Source organism: Pongo abelii, chromosome 13 (genome assembly GCF_028885655.2).
Source record: "Pongo abelii isolate AG06213 chromosome 13, NHGRI_mPonAbe1-v2.0_pri, whole genome shotgun sequence".
NCBI classification, from domain to species: domain Eukaryota; kingdom Metazoa; phylum Chordata; class Mammalia; order Primates; family Hominidae; genus Pongo; species Pongo abelii.
Window position 1 is genome coordinate 113,768,690 of NC_071998.2, and position 23,538 is coordinate 113,792,227.

At 39.4% G+C, this 23,538-nt stretch overlaps 1 protein-coding gene across 8 annotated transcripts in view; it reads left to right on the plus strand.

Moving 5' to 3' along the window:
- LOC134759798 (olfactory receptor 1J2) overlaps window positions 1-21,675 on the plus strand; it is a 44,530-nt gene extending 22,855 nt beyond the window's left edge. For 5 of the 8 annotated variants that reach the window (XM_063714408.1, XM_063714406.1, XM_063714413.1 and 2 more), the window contains 2 exons: window positions 11,218-11,393; window positions 19,421-20,470. In XM_063714408.1, coding sequence (XP_063570478.1) covers window positions 19,434-20,375 — 942 coding nt within the window. In that variant the 5' untranslated portion in view covers window positions 11,218-11,393; window positions 19,421-19,433 and the 3' untranslated portion in view covers window positions 20,376-20,470. Of the gene's footprint in view, window positions 1-11,217; window positions 11,394-19,420 lie in introns of all 8 variants that reach the window. The other 3 variants (XM_063714409.1, XM_063714411.1, XM_063714407.1) reach the window with 2 other exon arrangements.
- Window positions 21,676-23,538: the final 1,863 nt, after the last annotated feature.

Consider the following 23,538-nt stretch of genomic DNA (forward strand, 5'->3'; position numbering starts at 1 on the left):
AAAGGGAAGGGAATAGTTGCTGAGGACAGACCATAGGGAACATTGACAATTAAGATAGTAGCGGAGAAGTAAAGTCCCCAAAAGACATCAAATAACAACCAGAGATGGAGAAGGAGAATATAAAAATGTAGAGCCAAGGTTAAGTGCTGAAACCATTCTCTGGATTTAGTAATAATGAGGATTTCAGTGGCATGACTAGGAGCAATGCGAATAAAAGGTGGGAATGGAATCTAGATTACAGTGGATTGAATAATAAACAGGATGTGCACATGGTGGATGGTTAGATTGATTCAACATTGAAGCTTTGGTGGAAGAGTGGAAAGGAAGGACCTTGTGGTAAAGACAGGCAAATTGGTAAGAGAGCTATAAACCTCGCAGTTCATCCTGAAGAGGTAAGAGTGAAGGAAAAACAAATTTTGGGGAAAAGTGAACAGGATCAGAGACTGGATAGATTTATGAGGCCAAATATCCTATATAATGGGTAGGATAAAAGAGAGAGAAAAAAGAATTGAATGTTTAGATTTAACATTTTTTCTTTTTTAACTTTTATTTTAGATTCAGGGGGTACATGTGCAAATTTGTTACCTGGGCATATTGCATAATGCTGAGATTTGGGGTATGAATGATCCCATCACCCAGGTACTGAGCATAGTACCTAACAGTTTTTCAACTGTTGCCTCCTCCCTCCCTCCCTTCTCCAATAGTTCCCAGTGTCCATTATTGCCACATAAGTCCTTGACTACCCAATGTTTAGCTCTCACTTATAAGTGAGAACATGTAGTGTTTGGTTTTCTTTTCCTGAGTTAGTTCACTTAGGATAATGACCTCCAGCTGCATTCATGTTCCTGCAAAGGACATGATTTCATTCTTTTTATGGCTTCATAGTATTCCATGGTATATATATACCACATTTTTTTATTTAGTCCACCATTGATGAATACCTGGGTTGATTCCATGTCTTTGCTATCATGAATAGTACTGTGATGAATATGCAAGTATATTTGTCTTTTTGGTAGAACAACTTGTTTTCCTTTGGATATATACCCAGTAATAGGATTTCTGGGTCAAATGGTAGTTCTGTTTTGAGTTCCTTGAGAAATCTACAAAGTGCTTTCCACAATGGCTGAACTAATTTACATTTCCACTAACAGTGTATAAACATTCCCTTTTCTCCGCAGCCTCACTGACATTTATTGTTTTTGACTTTGTTCCTCTTTACTGATTTTACTATTTCTTTCTCTTGTCTGATTGCTCTGGCTAGGACTTCTAGTACTATGTTGAATAGAAGTGATGAAAGTGGGCATGCTTGTTTTGTTCCAGTTCTCAGGGGGAATGCTTTCAACTTTTCCCCCTTCAGTATAATGTTAGCTGTGGGCTTGTTGTAGATGGCTTTTATTACCTTAAAATATGTCCCTTGTACACCAATTTTGCTGAAGGTTTTAATCATAAAAGGATGCTGGATTTTGTCAAATGCTTTTCCTGTGTCTATTGAAATGATCATGTGAGTTTTGTTTTAAATTCTGTCTAAGTGGTGTATTACATTTATTGACTTACGTATGTTAAATCATCCCTGCATCCTGGTACGAAACCCACTTGATCATGGTGGATTATCCTTTTGATATGCTGTTGGTTTTGGTTCACTAGTATTTTGTTGAAGATTTTTGCATCTATGTTCATCAGGGATATTGGCCTGTAGTTTTCTTTTTTTGTTATCTTTCCCTGGTTTTGGTATTAGGGTGATACTGGCTTCACAGAATGTGTTAGGAAGGATTCCCTCTTTCTCTATTTTTTGGAATAGTGTCAATAGGATTGGCACCAGTTCTTCTTTGAATGTCTGATAGAGTTCAGCTGTGAATCCATTTGGTTTTGGACTTTTCTTTGTTGGCATTTTAAAAAATTACCATTTCAATCTCGCTACTTGTTATTGGTCTATTCAGAGACTCTATATCTTCCTGGTTTAACCTAGGAGGGTTGTATATTTCCAGGAATTTGTTCATCTTCTATGTTTTCTAGTAAATGAGCATAATGGTTTTCATAGTATCCTTGAATGATCTTTTGTATTGCTGTGGTATCAGTGGTAATAGCTTCCATTTCATTTCTAATTGAGCTTATTTGGATCTTCTCTCTTCTTTTCTTGATTAATCTCACTAATGGTCTATTAGTTTTATTTATCTTTTCAAATAACCAGCATTTTGTTTTATTTATCTTTTGTGTTGTTTTTTGTTTGTTTCATTTAGTTCTGCTTTGATCTTCGTTATTTCTTTTATTCTGCTGAATGTAGGTTTGGATTGTTCTTGTTTCTCCAGTTCCATGAGGTGTGATCTTAGATTGTCTATTTGTGCTCTTTCAGAGTTTTTGATGTAGGCATTTAATGCTATGAACTCTCCTCTTAGCACTGCTTTTGCTGTATCCCAGAGGTTTTGATAGATCACATCACTATTATTCAGTTCAAAGGATTTTTAAAATTTCATTGTTGACACAACAATCATTCAGGAACAGGTTATTTAATTTCCATGTATTTGCATGATTTTAAGGTTTCCTTTTGGAGTTGATTTCCAGTTTTATTCCACTGTGGTCTGAGAGAGTACTTGCTATAATTTCGATTTTCTTAAATTTACTGAGACTTGTTTTGTGGCCTATCGTATGGTCTATTGGGAGAATGCTCCATGTGCTGATGAACAGAGTGTATATCCTGAAGTTGTTGGGTAGAATGTTCTATAAATATCTGTTAAGTCAATTTGTTTTGTGGTATAGTTTAAGTCTATTGTTTCTTTGTTGACTTTCTGTCTTGATAACCTGTCTAGTGCTGTCAGTGGAGTGTTAAAGTGCCCCACTATTGTTGTGTTGCCATCTATGTCATTCCTTAAGTCTAGTAGTAATTGTTTTATAAACTTGGGAGCTCCAGTGTTAGGTACATATACATTTAAAATTGTGATATTTTCTTGTTGGACTAGTCCCTTTATCATTATATAATGTCCCTCTTTGTCTTTTTAAACTGCTGTTTCTTTAAAGTTTGTTTGGTCTGATATAAGAAAAGCTATTCTTGCTTGTTTTTGGTGTCCATTTGCATGGAATATCTTTTCCACCCCTTTACCTTAAGTGTATGTGAGTCCTTATGTGCAAGGCGAGTCTCCTGAAGAGAGCAGAAACTTGGCTGGTGAGTTCTTATCCACTCTGCCATTCTGTATCTTTTAAGTAGAGCATTTAGGCCATTTACATTCAATGTTAATATTGAGATATGAGGCAGTATTCTATTCATCATGCTATTTGTTGCTGAATACTTTGTTTTATTTTCATTGTGTTATTGTTACATAGGTCCTGTGAGATTTATCCTTTAAGGAGATTCTATTTTGGTGTATTTTAAGGATTTGTTCCAAGATTTAGAGCTCCTTTTAACAGATCTTGTAGTACTGACTTGGTAGTGGTGAATTCACTCAGCATTTGTTTGCCTGGAAAAGATTATATCTTTCTTTCATTTATGAAGCCTAGTTTTGCTGGATACAAAATTCTTGGCTGATAATTGCTTTATTTAAGGAGGCTAAAAATAGGACCCTAATTCCTTGTAGTTTGTAGGATTTCTGTTGAGAAATCTGCTGTTAATCTGGTAGGTTTTCCTTTATAGGTTACCTGATGCTGTTGCCTCATAGCTCTTAAGATTTTTTCCTTCATGTTGACTTTATATAACCTGAAGACTATGTGCCTAGGTGATGATCTTTTTACAATCAGTGTCCCAGGTATTCTTTGAACTTCTTATATTTGGATGTCTAGATCTCTACCAAGGCTGGGGAAATTTTCCTTGATTATTCCTTCAAATATGTTTTCCAAAATTTTAGATTTCTCTTCTTCCTTGGGAACACCAATTATTCTTAGGTTTGGACATTTAACATAGTCCCAAACTTCTTAGAGGCTTTGTTCATTTTTTAAAAATTATTTTTTCCTTGTCTTAGACAGATTGAGTTAATTCAAAAGCCTTGTCTTTGAGCCCTGAAGTTCTTTCTTCTGCTTGTTTGATTCTATTGTTGAGACTTTCCAGTGTATTTTGCATTTCTCTATGTGTGTCCTTGATTTCCAGAAGCTTTTTTTTTAAATGTATGCCATCTATTTCACTGAAGAATTTTCCTTTCATATCCTGTATCATGTTTTTGATTTCTTTAAGTTGCACTTCACCTTTCTCTGATGCCTCCTTGATTAGCTTAATAATCAAACTCCTGAATTCTTTTTCTGGCAATTCAGAGATTTCATCTTGGTTTGGATCCATTGCTGGTGAGCTGGTATGATCTTTTGGGGGTGTTAAAGAACCTTGTTTTGTTGTAGTACCAGCATTTTTTTCTGGTTCCTTCTCATTTGGGTGGACTATGTCAGAAGGAAGATCTGGGATTCAAGGGCTGCTGTTCAGATTCCTTTGTCCTACCGGGTGCTCCCTTGATGTGGTGCTTTCCCCCTTCCCCTAGGAATGGGGCTTCCTGAAAGCCAAACTGTAGTGATTGTTTTTCCTCTTCTAGGTTTAGCCATGCAGTGGAGCTACCAGGCCCTGGGATGGTACTGGGGAGTATCTACAAAGAGTACTGTGATGTGATCTGTCTTCAAGTCTTGCAATGTGGGTACCAGCACCTGCTCTGGTGGAGGTAGCAGGGAATGAAGTTGACTGTGTGAGGGTCCTTGGTTGTGTTTTTATTTAGTGTGTTGGTTTGTGTTGGTTGAACTCCAGCATTTAGTTGGTGCTTTCAAGAGCACATCAGCTGCGGTCCTATGGGGAGGATGCAAACTTGCCCTAGGGACACCTAGTTAAGTATTCAGGTTTCTCAGGTGGGCAGGGCCATAGAGCTACCAAGAGATTATGATCTTTGTCTTCGGCTACAGGGTGGGTAGAGAAAGACCACCAGGTGGGGGCAGGATAGACGTGTCTGAGCTTAGACTCTCCTTGGGTGGGGCTTGCTGCAGCTTCTGTGGGGGTCGGCAGGTGGTTCCTAGGCCAATGGAGTTATATTCCCAGGGGGATTATGGCTGCTTCTGCTATGTCATACAGGTATGAATCCCAAATATCTGAGACGGTCTCAGTTAATTTAGAATATTTATTTTGCTAAGGTTGAGGACATGTGCCTGAGACACAGCCTCAGGTGGTTCTGATGACACGTGCCCAAGGTGGTCAGAGCACAGTTTGGTTTTATACATTTTAGGGAGACATGAGACATCGATTAACATATGTAAGATGAACATTGGTTTGGTCTGGAAAGGTGGGACAACTCAAAGCAGGGAGGGGGCTTCCAGGTCATAGTAGATAAGAGACAAATGGTTGCATTTTTTGTTTCTTATTAGCCTCTCCAAAGGAGGCAATCAGGCGTGCATTTATCTCAGTGAGCAGAGGGGCGACTTTGAATAAAATGGTAGGCAGGTTTGCCTTAAGCAGTTTCCAGCTTGACTTTTCCCTTTAGCTTAGTGATTTTGGGGCCACAAGATTTATTTTCCTTTCACACAGGTCACCAGAGAAGTGGAGGAAAGCTGGCAGGTGAGAAAGACTCACCCTGCTCCCATGCAGCATGCGTCCTAAAGGCCAGTTGTGCTCACACCGTGTCTCCTTCCCCTCTCTACACCCCGACAGCACTGAGTCTATTTCCAAGCAGCAGGTGACCAGGGCTAAGAACTTTCCCAGACCACAAGCCTTCCTGTTGAGAAAGCAAGCAGACTCACAGTTTTTCGTCATCTCAGGGAGCCTGCAGCAGTGATCCAGTTCCTTCAAAGGGTCTGTGGATTCTTTTGACTTTCCTGGTATGTTCCTGCAATAGTTCTTGGAACAAAATTTCAGGATGTGAGTCTCCACGCGCTTCTCTGTCCATCAGAGTGGGAGCTGCAAGTTAGTCCTGCCTCCTGTCTACCATCTTCCTCCTGATATTGGCCTGTTCAGTGTTTCAATTTCTTCCTGATTCAATCTTGGGAGATTGCATATTTTCAGGAATTTATCTATTTCCTCTAGATTTTCTAGTTTGTGTGTGTAGAGGTATTCATAATAGTCCCTGAGGATCTTTTGTATTTATGTGGGATTAGTTGTAATGTCACCTTTGTCATTTTTTATTGTGCTTATTTGGATCTTCTCTTTTTTTTTGTTAATCTAGCTAGTGGTCTATTGGTATTTTTTATTCTTTCAAAGAACCAACTTTTGGTTTCATTTATTATTTGTATGCATTTTTGGGTCTCAGTTTCATTCAGTTTTGCTCTGATTTTACTTATTTGTTTTCTTCTGCCATCTTTAGGGTTAGTTTGTTCTTGTTTTTCTGGTTCCTCTAAGTGTGATGTTAGGTCATTAATTTGAGGTCTTTCTAACTTTTTGAGGTAGGCATTTAGCACTATAAACTTTCCTCTTAATACTGCTTTTGCTGCAGTGTTTGTGGCATTCCAGAGATTTTGGTATGTTGTGTCTCTATTTTCATTTATTTCAAAGAATTTTTTGATTTCTGCCTTGATTTCATTGTTTACCAAAAAGTTATTCAGGAGGAAGTAATTTAACTCTCATGTAATTGTGTGGCTTTGAGAAATCTTCTCGGTATTAATTTCTATTTTTATTCCATGATGGTCTGAGCATATGATTGGCATGATTTGGGTTTTTTTTTTTTAATTATTGAGATGTGCTTTACAGCCAAGCATGTGGTCAATTTTGTAGTAGGTTCTATGTGCAAATGAGAAGAATGTATATTCTGTGGTTGATGTATACCTCTCTAGCAATATTAGAAAAGTTTTCTTGAATTATTCCCTCAAATATATTTTCCAAGTTGTTTGTTTGTTTTTTTCCTCCTTCCTCAAGGATGCCAATAATCCATAGGTTTGGTCACTTTACATAATCCCAAGGACTTTGCTCATTAAAACAAATTTTTAAAAATTATTTTTTCTTCATTTTTATTAGACTAGATTGGTTCAAGAAACTGATCTTCAAGCTCTAAAATCTTTATTCTGCTTGGTCCAGTCTATTGATAAAGCTTTCACTTATGTTTTGAAATTCCTTAAGTGAGTTTTTCAATTCCAGAAACTCTGACTGATTTCTTTCTAAGAGGTTTGTCTCTTCTTTCATTTCCTGGATAGCTTTAGAAGATTTTTTGTGTTGATTTTCAACCTTTCCTTGAATCTCATTAAACTTTTTTGAAATCCATCTTTGAATATTTTATCTGTCATTTCTGAGATTCCATTTTGGCCAGGGACCTCTGCTGGAGATCTAGTGCAATCCTTTGGTGGTGTCACTACATTCAGATTTTTCGTGTTGCCGGAATTCTTGCATTGGTTCCTTTTCATCTGGAGATGCTGGCACTTCTAATTTTTGTGATTATTTTTGTGCAGATAGGATTTTTTCTTCTTCTTTCTTTCCCTATAATGTTATTATTTATTATTTCCCTTTTCTTCTCTCCCCATGGGGTGTAACTGTAGAGAATACTGGTGGGTAGGGTATTTTGGCATTGCTTCTATAGCTCTATGTGCTGCTTTTGGCAGGTTTTATATTGGGCTGTGCAGTTCATCCCACAAGCCTATAGAAGGCACTATAGGTAACAGCTGGCTTCAGCCAACAAGGTTGGGTCTGTACTTAATCCTTGTTTACTGGCAGAAGCTCCCTCTTGCCTCAGGCAATGATCTGATTTGAGGAATGCACAGTAGTCTGAGCTCCCTGCCCAGGCCTGTGGGTTGAGCCATGAAGGGCAGGGCTGGACTGGGCAGGTTTACCTGCAGGTCCCTTGATGGCAGGTATAAGAACCAATGCCAATGGAGAATCCAGTGAGTGGCCACCAGGATCCCAGAGGTGTGTCTAGGTGTGGAGCAGGGAAACCTCCTTAGTTCCAAGTTCTCTGCATGGGGACAGGGGGCTGCCTAAGCTTTTAATCCAGGAGAGTAAGGGCTCAGATCCCTGGAGATTTGCATGGCATGAAGCAGAGGGGAGCCCCCTAAACCAAGATCTCTGCACAGGAGGGATGTGGCATCTCAGGCTGCTGAACCAGGCAAACAGGTGCTTTGAATGCCTGGAGATCTGCCTGGGCATGGATCAGAGAGAGCCCCTTTGCACCAAGATCTCTGCACAGGAGGAGTGGAGGCAACTCAGGTTGCTGGATGAAGCAAGCAGGTGCTCTGACTGCCTGGAGATCTGTCTGAGCATGTAGCAGTGGGGTCTCCCTGCACCAGGATCTCTGCACAGGAAGAATAGGGTGGGTCAGGCTGCTGATCCAGGTGAACAGGTGCTCTGAATGCCTGAAGATCTGCCTGGCTGTGGAGAAGGGAAGAGCCTCGCTGCACCAAGATCTGTGTCCAGGAAGGGTTGGGCAGCTCATGCTGCTAGTCTGGACAAACAGGGACGCCAAATGCCTTGATTTCTGCCTGGAAGTGGAGCAGAGAGGGCCCTGCTGCACCACAATCTCAGGGGAGCAGGGTGGGGCATCCATCAATGGCACACATAGATCAGTTTCAGGGCACCAGGCTGGCCTTGGCTGCAAGTGTTGCTGCCCAGGAGAAGCCGCAGCTATAGCAGCTCTCCTCCCACTGCAGGCTTGCAATAGGAGCACAATTATAGCACCTGCTGCTGAAACACTTTCCATAGTTGTGGCTATGGAGATTGTTACTGTGTTCCAGAGCAGGTGCTCCAATTTCTGGCCTTAGACTAAAATGCTTGCACAGCCACACTGCCAAAGAATAGCTGACTTTATATGCACTTGGATTAAAAATGGCATCCGGCTCTCAGTCCTGGGTCTGGGAAAATGTCTGCAGTTTTTTTGGTGTGTTTTCCTCACAGTGTCTCCAAGCTTCTCCCCAAATTAACTCCAGGGCTTGAGAGAAGTGAAATTGTCTCTCTCAGCCTGGATTGCTCAGATCTCCAGTGGATAGGGGAGTCACAGAGGGAGGCTGTCTGCCTCTCTCACGTACTGGAGCTTTACTCACTTTTAGCAGCTGGATGCAGTCACAGGGTCCATTTGCCGGCATTCCCCTCTCTGGGATCTGGGGTGTCCTTCATGATTCTGGTGGATTCTCATTTTCCTTCTTGAATTAAAGTGCACAGAGTTGATCTCTATGTACTATCTTGCTATTTCCAAGTGGCTGTGGCACTAGATTTAACATTTTTTAGGTAAAGGAATTTCTGATTTCATGATATGGCCATGAGAAAAGATGACTAAACTGCACGGGAGGTCAAGGTCATTGAAGATGAGGTCAAAGACTAAAGCTGTTATGATGGTGAATGGTTCACTTAAGCAAATGTTGAAGGCACTCAAGTTGATAGCTAATTTGTAGGGGAGAAGTCAACTGTGATCTAGGTGCCACCATCTGTAACAAAATAGGAGTCAGTGAAGTTTGATCATTGATGGTATAGGCTTTGACTTTTGAAAGTTTCTACAGTTTTGCTCAATACTGAAAAAAACTTTATGCAGAAAGATGTCTAATTACAGCATAATTTTAAGAGATAAGAATTAGTTACAGACTCGTTTCCATCAATAAGGGAAAGGTTAAGGGAACTATGATACATATTCATTGGAAGTAATACTACATAGTCATTAAAATGAGGTTTATGAAAAACATAATTTTTGAACACAAGAAAAATTATATATAGGCAGGTTTATAGTTATTTGCAAAAGGCAGATTATTATTTTTTAAAAACCTGCACATTCTCCAAAATGTTAATAAAAGCTGTATTTTTCTGTTGAGATTAGAGACATTTATGTATTTTAAAAATATTTTTCTGCCATAACATTTATATAATCATGCATTTCTTTTATAAGTAATAAAGACATTGGACAGTTTTGTGAACCGTTGTTGAATTTCATAGGAAAGACTATGGTCCATGAAGAAAGTTTGTCCAAGGTTGACAAACTTCAAGAGGAAGAAGGCAGCTGCCCTGTAGACACTGCTGCTGTGTCTTCTTTGTCTTTGTGTTGATTGATCTTCTCCCAATCACCATACACCACAGGCATTAAGCATCCTCACATAGGACCCTGAGAATCAAGGCACAAAACCCTCAATGGACAAGTTTCTGAAGCCTCAGGGAACAGTTCCTCTCCTCAAAATAACCTTCAACTAACAAGCACATGCTTATTCCTACTATAAAACAGTTTATATCTTACTGCTATGTGAGGCCTTAGCCCTTCTTAATATATGCCGAGAGAAAAGAAAGTAAGATTTTTTTTTCATTCATTCCTGAATTTTTAGACTTTAGTATTGGGCACATAGAGATCCACTTAAAAATGTTTACTGAGTTACAGAGAATGTAAGGACATTGTTTCCTGACAAGTAACCAATAATAAAAAATTATTATTAAGTTACAGAAGTTTAGTTTGTATTGCTCCAGAAGTCAACTCTAAACCAAGAATTAAGGGCAAGTAGTTTATTTGAGAATCAAAGGAAACAGCAATAGGAGAGTGGGAAAATAAGACAGGGAAAAGTGAGGAGTAAAGGAGGTCAACAAAATTATCACCTGGTAACTGAAGCTGATCCCACTGAGAAAACACTAGACTCCAACACACCTCAGATTTTTCCACCCTACAGGTGAGTGAGCTGGGGGATTCATGTACCAACTCCTGTCTGTTTGTAACTGAGGACTGATGGATATGGTAGTGGTGGATAGACAGAACAAATTCTCCAGCACTTTTAGCTTGCTATCTGTGTAAACAAACTGGACTCCAGTGGCCAGAGAAAACCCTTAAGAAAGGAAATAAAAATACTGATAGTTGAAGCTCTGGACAGAATGCACTGAAGCAGTAAGGTAAACCGTTATGAGTGGGGAGTTCTCAGAGTCTGTGACATTCACGTCCTGCATTGTTCAGATCCATTCATGTCTTATTACAGATTCTTCCAGATGGTGGCCAACCTAATTTTCTTAAAAAAAAAAAAATCACTAGAGAATTAGATGGGTGTAATGCAATTTATACTGCTTCAGTTGGTCTTAAGTCTGCAACTTAAATTCACCATCTCACTTCTCCACCATCCATCCTAGATTCCCCTTACTTTGTTCATTAGAACACATACCTTGTTCCAGGATGCTTGTCTGGAGGGATCACGCAGACCTTCATCTGTGAGGATGCTGAGGCCTTGGAAGATTGTGGTTGCTGCAAGAGCAGCCAATGGGCATGAAAACACCAAAAAGTGTTCCAGTGAATCCCCAAAATTCCAGATGTTTCTCTGCCTTCATTATGTAGCAGAACCTTCTCATGATAAGTTAGGGTCAAGTAACCTGCCAACATAGTACTTTTTTTTTTTCTGCAGGTCTACTAACAGGAGGAATTCAAGTGATTAAGCAGTAACCATATCTTTAGGCTTAGTGGAATCTTTACTGTGTTTCCTGGTAGGAGTATCCAGGATCTGGAATTCCAGTTCAGCAGAGCAAAACGTTCAAGATACCAGAAGCATAAATGCCTCCAAGACAGTCATCAGGAAGTTTGGTAAGAGGGGCTACTCCTTCCACCTTTCAGTTCCTCGTCTAAATGCATTCTTCTTATGGAGGACCTAATACCTTATAATGGTCATTGGTTCAAAGAACATATTGCATCTTGAAGAATAGCATTCCAACCCTCCAGGAGATCATCTACAGGTGGTTGTGTTAGTTGATTTTTTAAGAGGACATTCCAATATTCTATCAAATCAATTTAAGTGATGTGGTATATGATAGGAGCAAAGAGCTTTATAGCTGTATATGCATTGTACCACCTCCTTCACAATGTGAGATGATGTCATGTGAGATACAATGATAAATGAGATCTTGAATAGTGGTAGTGGCTAAGGCATGGTGGAGGGAAAGGAAAATCCAAAACAAGAGTATCTGAAAATCCCAGTGAAAATGAATCATTGCACTCAGGTCTGAAAGGTGTTGAATGTAATTAACTTGTCCCAGTAACCATTTGGTCCCCCAGAAGAATAACAACATATTGAGGGCTCAGCATCTGTCTGAGCTGCTATTAGGTTAAACATTCAGCAGTGGCAGTAGCTAGATCATCCATGGTGAGAGGAAGTCCATGCTGTTGGACTCATGCATAGCCTCTACCTCCACTGCCATAGGAACTTTACTGATGGATCCATTGTACACCACACTGGTGAAGGACAGAATGTGGTTAACCACCACTGGATAAATAATTATATTAATCTTTTTGTTCAGTGTCTTCTCTGAAATGGATGCTCTCTGGTAGGCATTGACATAAGATATAAAAACCTATGTACTTTGTGTCTAGTCTCATAGGTTCATCCACTTTATTTTTCAAAAATACTCTATCTCTGAACTTCCACTCTTACTCCCTCCAGGCCACTGACAAACAACTAAGTCATTCACCAACAGCAAAGAATCCATGCATATCTTTACCTCAGGCCATTTACACAAAATGTGACCAGGTATACTGCACAAGAACTTTTTGAGCAGGGAGTATTTCCCTTGATCACAGTTGTTTAGAGCCATGCTGATCAGGTCTGAACTGGCCAATCCGTCTATGAACCAAGCCCAGGACTTTTTTTCTCTTTTTCAATTAGTTGTATGGAAATCCTCATGAGGCCATAGGTAAGGGCTGAGGGATAGACTTCAATACAACTTAGTTAGATGATCTGGGGGTCCAGGCTACCTGTTTCTGAAGTTTACTTTTGCTCTCCAGACCTACTAAGGCCCCATGCCAAATTTGCTGCTGTGTCTATCTGACCTTACAACTTTTTGTGCCTGACAATTCTCAGGTTCTGTCACTGGATGTCCCATGGTTAGGCACTCTGCTCTGCTAAAGCCCAGTAGCTCCCTAGCAGTTCCTGGCTCCAGAAACACTGCTTTGCAACTCTTCTATTGGAGTTTACCAGAGGCTTCATATAATGCCATTATCTACCACGGATACCTCTACCACCATGAGTTCTGCCCATTCAGATGATCCAATTAGCATGGTCCCTTGTACCACTGTCTGAACCAGCTGCAGAATCTTATCTTGTTCTGGAGCTTACTTAAAGCTGGAAGTTTATCTAGTCATTTGATAAATTGGTCAGAGGAGTATTACAAATGTGATGTGTGCTGTCTTCAAAATATGAAGAGGCTTACCAAATGCTGTGCTTTTTTCTTAGTGGTAAGAGGTGTGAGATGTAATAACTTGTCCTTTGCTTTCCAGTGAGAATCATGTTTTTCACCAGTCCTACTTTAAGTTCCCTTGTGACCACATACATGTCATTTCTCTGTCTGTAATGTGTCAGACTTTAGTCCAAGGTGTCTCCATCTGATCTATTGTATTTCAATCTGTCCAAACCCACCACAGGTACCTTTGTCTTTGCCTTACAGTCTACGCTGTCTATACTGCTTGCTTTCATAGCTTCCTGTATCTGGCATCTGAGCTCCCTGCATCCTGTAACTGACTCTGTCTATTCATCTGCCCACTTGCCATACAATGGAGTTGCCCTTCCGAGTGCACCAAGTGTCTGGCGTGTCCTTCCCAGAGCATCCAGTTCCTGTAGCTAAACTATCTTACAGCCCACTTTGAGTTTGCAAAGCTGCTACTGGCCAATATTCTTTTAACCGTCTTCCCTGGGTTTTGCCTAGAATGCTGTTGGACTTCAATGATACTGAGTTGACAGAGTCTCCAAGTCCTTCTGGTCCAAGTTATATAAAGTTATGGTAGTAAATACAGGGTCATCACACCTAGAAAGAAGCTGCCCACATATAAGCTCTCTCAGTCTGTTATCTGTTGTTATAACTGAATACCTGAGACTAAGTAATTTATAAAGAAAAAGAATTTATTTCTTGCAATTCTGGAGACTAAGTCTAAGGTCAAGAGGCTGCATCTTGTGAGGACCTTCTTGCTGGTGAGGACTCTACAGAGTCCTGAGGCAGTTCAGGGCATCACATAATAAGGGGGCTGAGTATATTAGCTCAGGTTTCTCTTTCTCTTCTTACAAAGCTACCAGTCCCGCTGTCATGATAACCTATTAATCAATTAACCCATTAATCTATGAATGGATAAATCCATTCATAAGGGCAGAGCCCTCAAGACCCAATCACCTCTTAAAGGGCCCACCTCTCAATGCTGACACATTGGGGATTAAGTTTTAACATGAGTTTTGAAGGGGACAGACATTCAAACCATAGCATAAACTTTGCTGTATCTATGATGTCTTAGACCTAGATATGAAAGAGGCCAAAATAAATCCTCAAGCATTATTATATCAAGCTATAAATACTTCTTTATTTGTCCTATATACCTATATATCTCACCCCTAAGAATCACGACTGGCATGATAAATGACCATTTTCCTGAAAAGATCAATTTCAGAGAACCTGAAGCTTTTCAATCTTGAGTCATTTTTTTCTAGATTTTGTGTGTCAACTTGTTTTTTTTTCTATTTGCATGTTTGTTTTCTTTTGTTTTTGTTCATTTAGTTTTCTTTCCCTTCTTTTCCTTCTCTCCTTGTTTCATTTCTTCCTTGAAAACTATTTTTATTTGATATAACCATACCTAAGTTTGTCAACAAAACAATAAAACCTCAAAAAAGATGATTATCTCTGCCTCTTCTCCTTTTGTATTTCCTCATGTTCACCAGAGAGAAGAAACACAAGTCATTTCCTTTGGGCTGCCTGGTGAGTAGGACTCAATAAGATCCCTTTGAACGGGATATGGTTCTACCTAAATTCCCAGAGCCCAGCAGTCACATGGATTTCTATTTAAACATGGTTGGAGTCAGTATTTTTTTTTTAACCTCCCTGGGATTTATCCAAAGTGTGATTAAGACTGGAAAAACAGAGAGTAGAACAGAAGAGAGACTGAGGGTACTCTGAGATCTTTTCTTTGTGTACTCACCCTCTAAGGTTCCCAGGACAAATATCCTCCCACAGAATACCTTTCCCAGTGGAATCAAGGGGAAAATTGGAAAATTAATCAGTGTTTTATGGATATCTTTAACTGGAGATTACCAGTTCGATCTCCTACTCCCTAGAGTTTTCTCCTTAGTTAAGCTCTTCGATTCACAGCTCTGGGACTGTAAACAGGAATGAGTTTACACTTGTAGCTTTTCTTCTTGATGCCTGAGAAATGTCTAGGATCTTGGAAGCTGGTTTTTAGGTCCCATAATGAGAACTTTAGGACACACTTATCCACCAAACATTGGATCATAAATGCAGGGAAGGTAAGCATTGGGGATGGAATGGGTATTTTTTTCCTCTCAGCAATAGATGAGTTTATAAGTGGATATAGATGAGGAAGAAACAGAAGGCAGCAGTTGGCATGGGGAGAAGAGATAGAATGTAAAAAGACACACACAGAGAGAGGAAGAGAGAGAAGGAAGGAACAGAGAGATATTGAGTGGCAGACAAAGACAGGTTGAGAGAAAGGGGCAAAAGGAGAAACAGATGAACGAAGAGAGAGACTGACATACTGGAGGAATATTTTTCTGCCTTGGATCCTGACATAGAAAACCAGATCTAAACAGCACAGAATCCAAGCATTCCAAAGTTGTTTTGGTGTTTAAATCAGGAATTTTGGGAAGGCCTCCTACACTTACAAAATGTGTCCTTCATTGGCTATAAAAATTATTCAACTGCCAACATTTGGGATAATTTTTCTTTGATGACAAGCGTATTCCTCTCTGTTTAGTTAGGACAACACTAATATGATGCCTTATCTGTGGTAGGTTTCAAGGGTCTGGTTGTTGAACGAATGCATGTGCCTTATAGGGACAAATGTCTTTCCAAAGGAGTCACTTGTTTAGTTCCTGATGTTTGCCTGTGTCAGAACTGTCAGATAAATCATGGCCTTTGAAGCAATCAGAGGGCACCTGAAGACGAAAAGAAGAATGGAGTTAAAAAGGGTCATTAAAGAGGAAAATACTTAGGAGGCTGGGATTAAAGTCATCTCTTTATATCTTGCTGAACACTCAGTTATCCTCTTGCCATTGGCTTTGAGTCTTGGTAGGCTGCTGAGGGACTGGCACTTGGCTGCCTTATAAATTATCCAGCTTATCCCCAAATACAGTCTACACCAAGGCATTGCATTCAGCTGCTGGGCATCAGAATATAAGCTACTTATGTGAGAACAAGTCTCTCTCCTGAATTTCCCTTTTGTTTTCCCTCCCTGGTAAGTAGTGCCTGTTTCTCACTTGTCTGAATGAGAGCTCCAGCAGTAGAATGATCATTTTCCCCCTGTGCTCATATGTGTTCTATGTTTGTGCTCTTGGTTTGCCAGCAGTTTGTATACTCAATTCCACAACGTTGTCTAAGGAATCCACACCCAGAATCCAGCAAAGGAATTGATATGAATAATTTTCTCCTGTGTGTAAAAGGACGTAAATTCCTCTGGCTCCTCTCTGGGTAGATTTGCATTTTGTCTTTAATTGTGGCAGGAGGGAAACCAATATTTGCTGAGCACTATGCAAGCAAATGTACTAGGGGTTTCAAATATGTCATCTCACCTCATCTTACAGTAACCTTATGGGGTATAACTGCATCCTGTTTAAAGATCTTCATCTTCCTGAGATTCGCAAGAGTTAAGAGACCTGCTATGGACAAAAATGCCACAATCAAAGTTTTATGATGACCAAGCCTATCTTATTCCAAAATCTGTGGCTTTTTCTCTAGTCTCACATTGCCTTCAAAGTGGGGGTAGAGGGCAGAGAGGGAGGGAGGGAGGGAGAGTGAGCGGGAGAGAGAGAGAGAGAGAGGAAGGAGAAGGAGAAGAAGGAGAAGGGGAAGAAGGAGGAGGAGGAGGAGGAGAAGGAGAAGATTAGGAAAAGGAAGATGCTTGAGCCTAGCACACTTTGAACACTGTGTTTACTGACCTCAATATGTATGTTAGGGTGGGGATGTCTTTAAGGAGTTAGGATGAGGTCTGTATAGCTAGATTTAAAAACTGAAAGATTTGAAACCTGCCACCGACTTGTCTTCTGCTGAATTTTTGCTCTAGGCCAGAAGCCCATTGGATGGATAAGAGCCCTCTCTAACTCTCTGCCTTTTCTTGTTAAAGGAATATTCCTTATTAAAGGAATATTGAAATTTGTAGGCGAGGGATGGCATAGAGTCTCATTTATGATTAGTGACAAATGCTTCCAATGAGATAGCAGCCTTATTTCCCTACTGGTTAGGTAAGGATTAGCTCTGCTGAGTGATTGCTTTGTTTTGTTGGATGCAAGATGGAAGTTGGGGAGGGACACATGAATTTTGTTGCATTCTGGTCCCTAGATAACCAGAATATTTGGATATACCTGAAGTCTTTCCAATGCTGATGTATCAGTTTTCTATTACTGCTTTAACAAATTACCACAAGCTTAGTGCTTTAGAAAAACCTCACAAATGTTATTGTATCACAGTTCTGGAGGTCAGAAGTCTAAAATGGGTATCACTGGGTTAAAACTGAAGAGGCTGGCATTTCTTCGAGAGGTTGTAGAGCATAATCTTGTTTTCTTGCTTTTTTCTAGCTTGTAGAGGCCACTTGCATTCCTTATCTCATGGCCCCTTCCTTCATCCTCTGAGCCAACAACATAACATCTTCGAATACCTCTCTGATTCTGACTCTTCTATGTCTTCTTCCACATTTAAGGGACTCATTATCACATTGGGCCAACCCAGATAATCCAGGATAAGCTCCCCATTTTAAAGTCAGCTGATTGGCAACCTTAATTCCATCTACAACCTTAATCCCCCCTTGGAATGCACCACCGCAGATTTACAGGTTCTGGAGATTAGGATGTGGACATCTTTGGGGGTTCTTATTCTGCTTACCACAGCTGACTAGCAGGTGTCGTGTTTTAAGATGACAGGAGTACCCAAGAGGGAGCTGAAAACTTGGAGTACACCCAAAATCTCACTTCTTTTGCCATCTTTTGATAATAGCCTTCACAGTTTGTTATGGGATGAGTGTTATTGCCTAGGGAGGAAAGGGAGACTGGATTGGAAAAGAACTAGAAAATGCATACTTTGAATATAATTTAAGATAATGTCACTTAAACTGCTTTGTGTTGACAGTTGACAATAAAGCATAAATAAATTTCCCTAAAATATTTTCTCATAGCCAGTCTGGTCTTTACTTTCTCAGCATGCCAGGGAATCACAAGAAATCCACAACCACCAAGGGGAAGAAGTCTAAATGACATTAAATGGAAATGTGCCTTCCCACAAGGTTGGAACAGAGAGGTTGGCAAGGGTGAGAGGAAAGGGAGGGCAAGAAAGAAATGGGAAATGTAGGAGAGATGCAGGTTTTGCAGGGCCTTTAAGCCATATTAAGGTTGTTACACTCTAGTCTTAAAGGTCAATGGGAATCCTTTGAGAATTTTTAGACAGGGAAGTCATGTTGAAAGGTAGTCTAAAAAAAGATCTCCAAGACTGAAGTAGAGAAAATGAATTGATACAATCCATAATTTCTTAGGAACTCTCTACATAATTGAAACAAATAAAAATGTATGCATAATGATAACTGTTCTAATGAGAACACATGGACACAGGGAGGGGAACAACACACACTGGGGCCTGTCGGGGCGGGTGCGGGAGGAAAAGCATCAGGATAAATAGCTAATGCATGTGGGGCGTAATACCTAGGTGATGGGTTGATAGATGCAGCAAACCACCACGGCACACGTTTACCTGTGTAACAAACCTGCACGTCCTGCACATGTACCCCAGAACTTAAATTAGGAATACTATTCTTTACATACTTTTATTTGCAAAGGCCACCTCTCATCTGAAATTTAACAATGGCTGGTGAACTCAGATCTTCTAATGGTTGCTGTACCATGATTGATGGCTTGGAATACTCGCCACATTAACTTTTGGGAGCAGTAACTTGGCTGAAACACCTTTCTCCACAGCCTAGTCCTCAGTCTCACAGGTGCAAGATTTCTGTTTTGTTATAGAACCAAGAAATGCTGACTCTCAGTAACATTTGCCTCAATACTTTTTTCTAGTTTTCTTACATAACATATAAGGAAAAATATGAGAAGCAGGTTAAATTTTGCACTTTCTGAAATAAAACATACATATGTTTTATTTATATAAACATATGTATGTTTTATTTATATAAACATATGTATATGTTTTATTTATATAAACATATGTATATGTTTATATATAATAAAATATATATATTATTATATATTATATAATAAATTTTATATAATAAATATATAGTAAATTTTATATAATAAATATTATATAATAAATATATATATTTATAAAAATACATATATATGTATTTTTAAGTTCTGGGGTACATGTGCAGGATGTGCAGGTTTGTTACATAGGTAAACCTGTGCCATGGTGGTTTGCTGTACCTATCATCCCATCGCCTAGGCATTAAGCCCAGAATGCATTATATATTTTTTCTGATGCTCTTCCTCCCCACAGACCCCCAATAGGTCCCAGTGTGTGTTGTTCCTCTCCCTCTGTCTATGTTAAAACGTACATCTTTTAATATGACTGCTAAAAATGATAATTTCAGAGCCTCTAATATTCTCAAGCATTCTTCATCTCCATCAGAGGGCAAAGGAGTATGAGCCCTGAGAACCAGAGCAGCGTGTCCGAGTTCCTCCTCCTGGGCCTCCCCATCCGGCCAGAGCAGCAGGCTGTGTTCTTCGCCCTGTTCCTGGGCATGTACCTGACCACGGTGCTGGGGAACCTGCTCATCATCCTGCTCATCCGGCTGGACTCTCACCTTCACACCCCTATGTACTTCTTCCTCAGCTACTTGGCCCTCACTGACATCTCCTTTTCATCTGTCACTGTCCCTAAGATGCTGATGGACATGCGGACTAAGTACAAATCAATCCTCTATGAGGAATGCATTTCTCAGATGTATTTTTTTATATTTTTTACTGACCTGGACAGCTTCCTTATTACATTAATGGCATGTGACCGATATGTTGCCATATGTCACCCTCTCCACTACACTGTCATCATGAGGGAAGAGCTCTGTGTCTTCTTAGTGGCTGTATCTTGGATTCTGTCTTGTGCCAGCTCCCTCTCTCACACCCTTCTCCTGACCCGGCTGTCTTTCTGTGCTGCGAACACCATCCCCCACGTCTTCTGTGACCTTGCTGCCCTGCTCAAGCTGTCCTGCTCAGATATCTTCCTCAATGAGCTGGTCATGTTCACAGTGGGGGTGGTGGTCATTACCCTGCCATTCATGTGTATCCTGGTATCATATGGCTACATTGGGGCCACCATCCTGAGGGTCCCTTCAACCAAAGGGATCCACAAAGCATTGTCCACGTGTGGCTCCCATCTCTCTGTGGTGTCTCTCTATTATGGGTCAATATTTGGCCAGTACCTTTTCCCAACTGTAAGCAGTTCTATTGACAAGGATGTCATTGTGGCTCTCATGTACACGGTGGTCACACCCATGTTGAACCCCTTTATCTACAGCCTTAGGAACAGGGACATGAAAGAGGCCCTTGGGAAACTCTTCAGTAGAGCAACATTTTTCTCTTGGTGACATCTGACTTTTTTAAAAATTAGAATCTCATTTTGGTTTATCTCATGTATTTGATTTTCCATTTGAATATGTCGCAAAACCTTTTATGTCCTGAAGCCCTAAGACAAATGTCAACATGTTGAATGTAATTGGTAAATATTTGTTGACCAGAATTCCATTCTCTTATTAACAATGTTATTCTTTATAAATAGTTTTTGATCAGTGAATGCTAAATTAATTTTATTATTTATTTCTGCAACTTGGAGAAGGGACATAATAATGCAATGATATACAGTTTTATTATCCCTTATTTGAGGAGATGTTTGGAGACATATATATTTTTGGCCTATAATCCCAGGCTTTAACACAACATAGAATTGAAAGAATTAGCTGTATTATTTTACTATTCTCTATAATGTAGACTGAGTGGTATCATTAGTGAAGTAGTGCTTCATACCACTCTCCTTGGAAATATAACCAAATTCAAGTGCTAACTCTTGGAAAGCATCATTTTCCTAAAGGTGCCACACTAGATTCAGCACTGACTGTCTTTCATGAGGGATAGTCTTGTCTTCCAAATGAAGAATGAAAAGTAATGCTTCTCAAATGTTAGGGTACATGAGAATTTCTGGAAAGATTGTCAAAACTCAGATTCCTTTGATCTACCACTACAAATTATGATTTAGTAGAATTTTGGGTGAGGTCTAAGAATTTGCATTCCTAAGAAGCTGCCACATGAAACGATGCTGTAGAATGTTCACTAAATCTTGGAAGTTGTGGGACACACATTTATAACACCTCTCCTGAATTCTAGTAGTAGATGGAATGAAACAAGAGACACCTTGAGTTATTTCAGTAATAGAGAAATCAGTGATTCATGTTGATATTTTTGGATTAACTCTAGCTGTGGTAAATTCCTCTCCCCAATCTCTAAATTATCTCATTTGTATATAATATAGAAATACCCAGCTACTCCATCTCATGGTTTGTATCATCACGCCAACCTATATATGTAATGAAAATGAAGCCAAAGTTTGGAAAAAAATTACATCCAGTGTCCATCTGTGACTTCTTGTTTCCATTAAGCCTCGTGGAATTTCGGTGTACCGTGTAACTTTTCTAATGTCACTCAAAATGCTCTGATTTTCCTTGAAAGATTGGGGCAGGTTCACGTGATCTATAATAACTCTAACAACATATTTTCATATTTCTGAACTAACTGAAACAATTATTTCACACATGATGCACATTAAATTGTATATTGGTTAGAAAACACTAGATGATTTCAGAAAAACTATAACCCCACAAAGGGACACGAGTTCTTGGCAGAATATTGAACAATTTTATGTTAAATGGTGTCATTCATTTATAAATGGCTCACTTAGTTTGCCATGTTTTTTGACATATCCCATAAAATAGCATTTGTTGTGGATCCAGTCCATATTATTGTTATTTTTACCTCAGTCTTTATATCCACTCTTTTTGTCACATTGGCTCTATGCAAAATGCAATATGTTTACTCAATTTTATACATAAAGATAAGGCTAATTACTCTGTAAGCAGTAACTGGGTGTCATTGGTGATGGCTTAAACTGGAGTCTGAGATGCGAGGATAGAAATCCTTGTGCGTTTTGAAGGAGTTTGATATTTGATCTATGTGTGGAATATTGCAGTAGCAACTTCCTGTTATTCAGCTAATTTCATTCCATAACCTTTCACCTAGGCTTTGGGTGGGTGAAAACAATCTGGCATTGTTGCCTGTATTTCCACAGAGTTCAACCTGAACTTCCAGTGTTCATGTATTTTCACAAGCATTTTTTTAAAATTGTATTTTAAGTTCTGGGATACATGTGCTGAATGTGCAGGTTTGTTACATAGGTATACATGTACCATGGTGATTTGCTGCACGTATCAACCTGTCATCTGGTTTTAAGCCCCGCATGTATTAGATATTTGTCCTAATGCTGTCCCTCCCCTTGCTCCCCACCCCCCGACAGGCCCTGGTGTGTGATGTTCCCCTCCCTGGGTCCATGTGCTGTCATCATTCAACTCCCACTTATGATTCACAAGCATTTTCACAGTTGTCTCTCCTCTTTTCAAAAGGGCAAGCCACAGACACTAAGGAATTAAGACAATGCAGCACATTAAAAATGGTATTTTTATCATTTTTTGATAAAGTATTTTGAAGATATTAAAGTAGCCTTGATCAGACAGCTCACAAAAGAGACGATTTTAAGGCATTTCATAGTCTTTAATAAAATTTCACAGTGAATAAAATAAAAAATCTTAAGTAGATATGTATGTATAGATGTGCATAGACATAGAAATGCAAACATGGTGACAATAAATTATCACAGAAAATGAAAGCTATAAAGTACTATAAAATAAATCCCATTATGTAAACAGACATGTTTATGAATAAGTCATTTTCTTTTTCATTTTATTATTATTTTTTAATTTTAACTTTTGTTTGACATTCGTGGAGTGCGTGTCCAGGTTTGTTACATGGGTATATTGCATGGTGCTGAGGTTTGGGCTACAAATATCATCACCCAGATAGTGAGCGTAGTACCCAATAGTTGGTTTTTCGACCTTTTTCTAGTAGTCTTCAGTATCTATTGCTCCCATCTTTATGTCCACGTGTACCTAATGTTTAGCTCCCACTTATAAGTGAGAACATGCAGTATTTGGTTTTCTGTTTCTGTGTTAATTTGCTTAGGATAATGGCCTCCAGTTGCATCCATGTTCCTGCAAAGGACATGATTTCATTCTTTTTGATGGCTTCATAGTAGTCCATGGTGTACTACATTTTCTTTATCCAGTGCACCATTGATAAACACTTAAGTTGATTCCATGTCTTTGCTATTGTGAATAGTGAAAATGCCTTCTTAGGAGTATAAAAAATGAATAATGAAAGGGTAAGATACTTTGACTTTCTCCTTTGTTTTTATGTTTATATTATTTGTATTTCCATCATAAAGAGGAATTCGTTTTATAAACAGCAAACCAAAAAAGAATTTTCATTTGAGAGAAAAATCTCTATAGACATCTCAACCTAACACTTAACCAGGGGAAACCAGAATCTGGCAGGGGAGGTCTTTCCCCATCTCTTTTTGGACTTAAATTCACAGGGCCTGACACTCTTCCTAAGGACAGAGATTCCTTGCAGTCTGCCCTTAGAGCC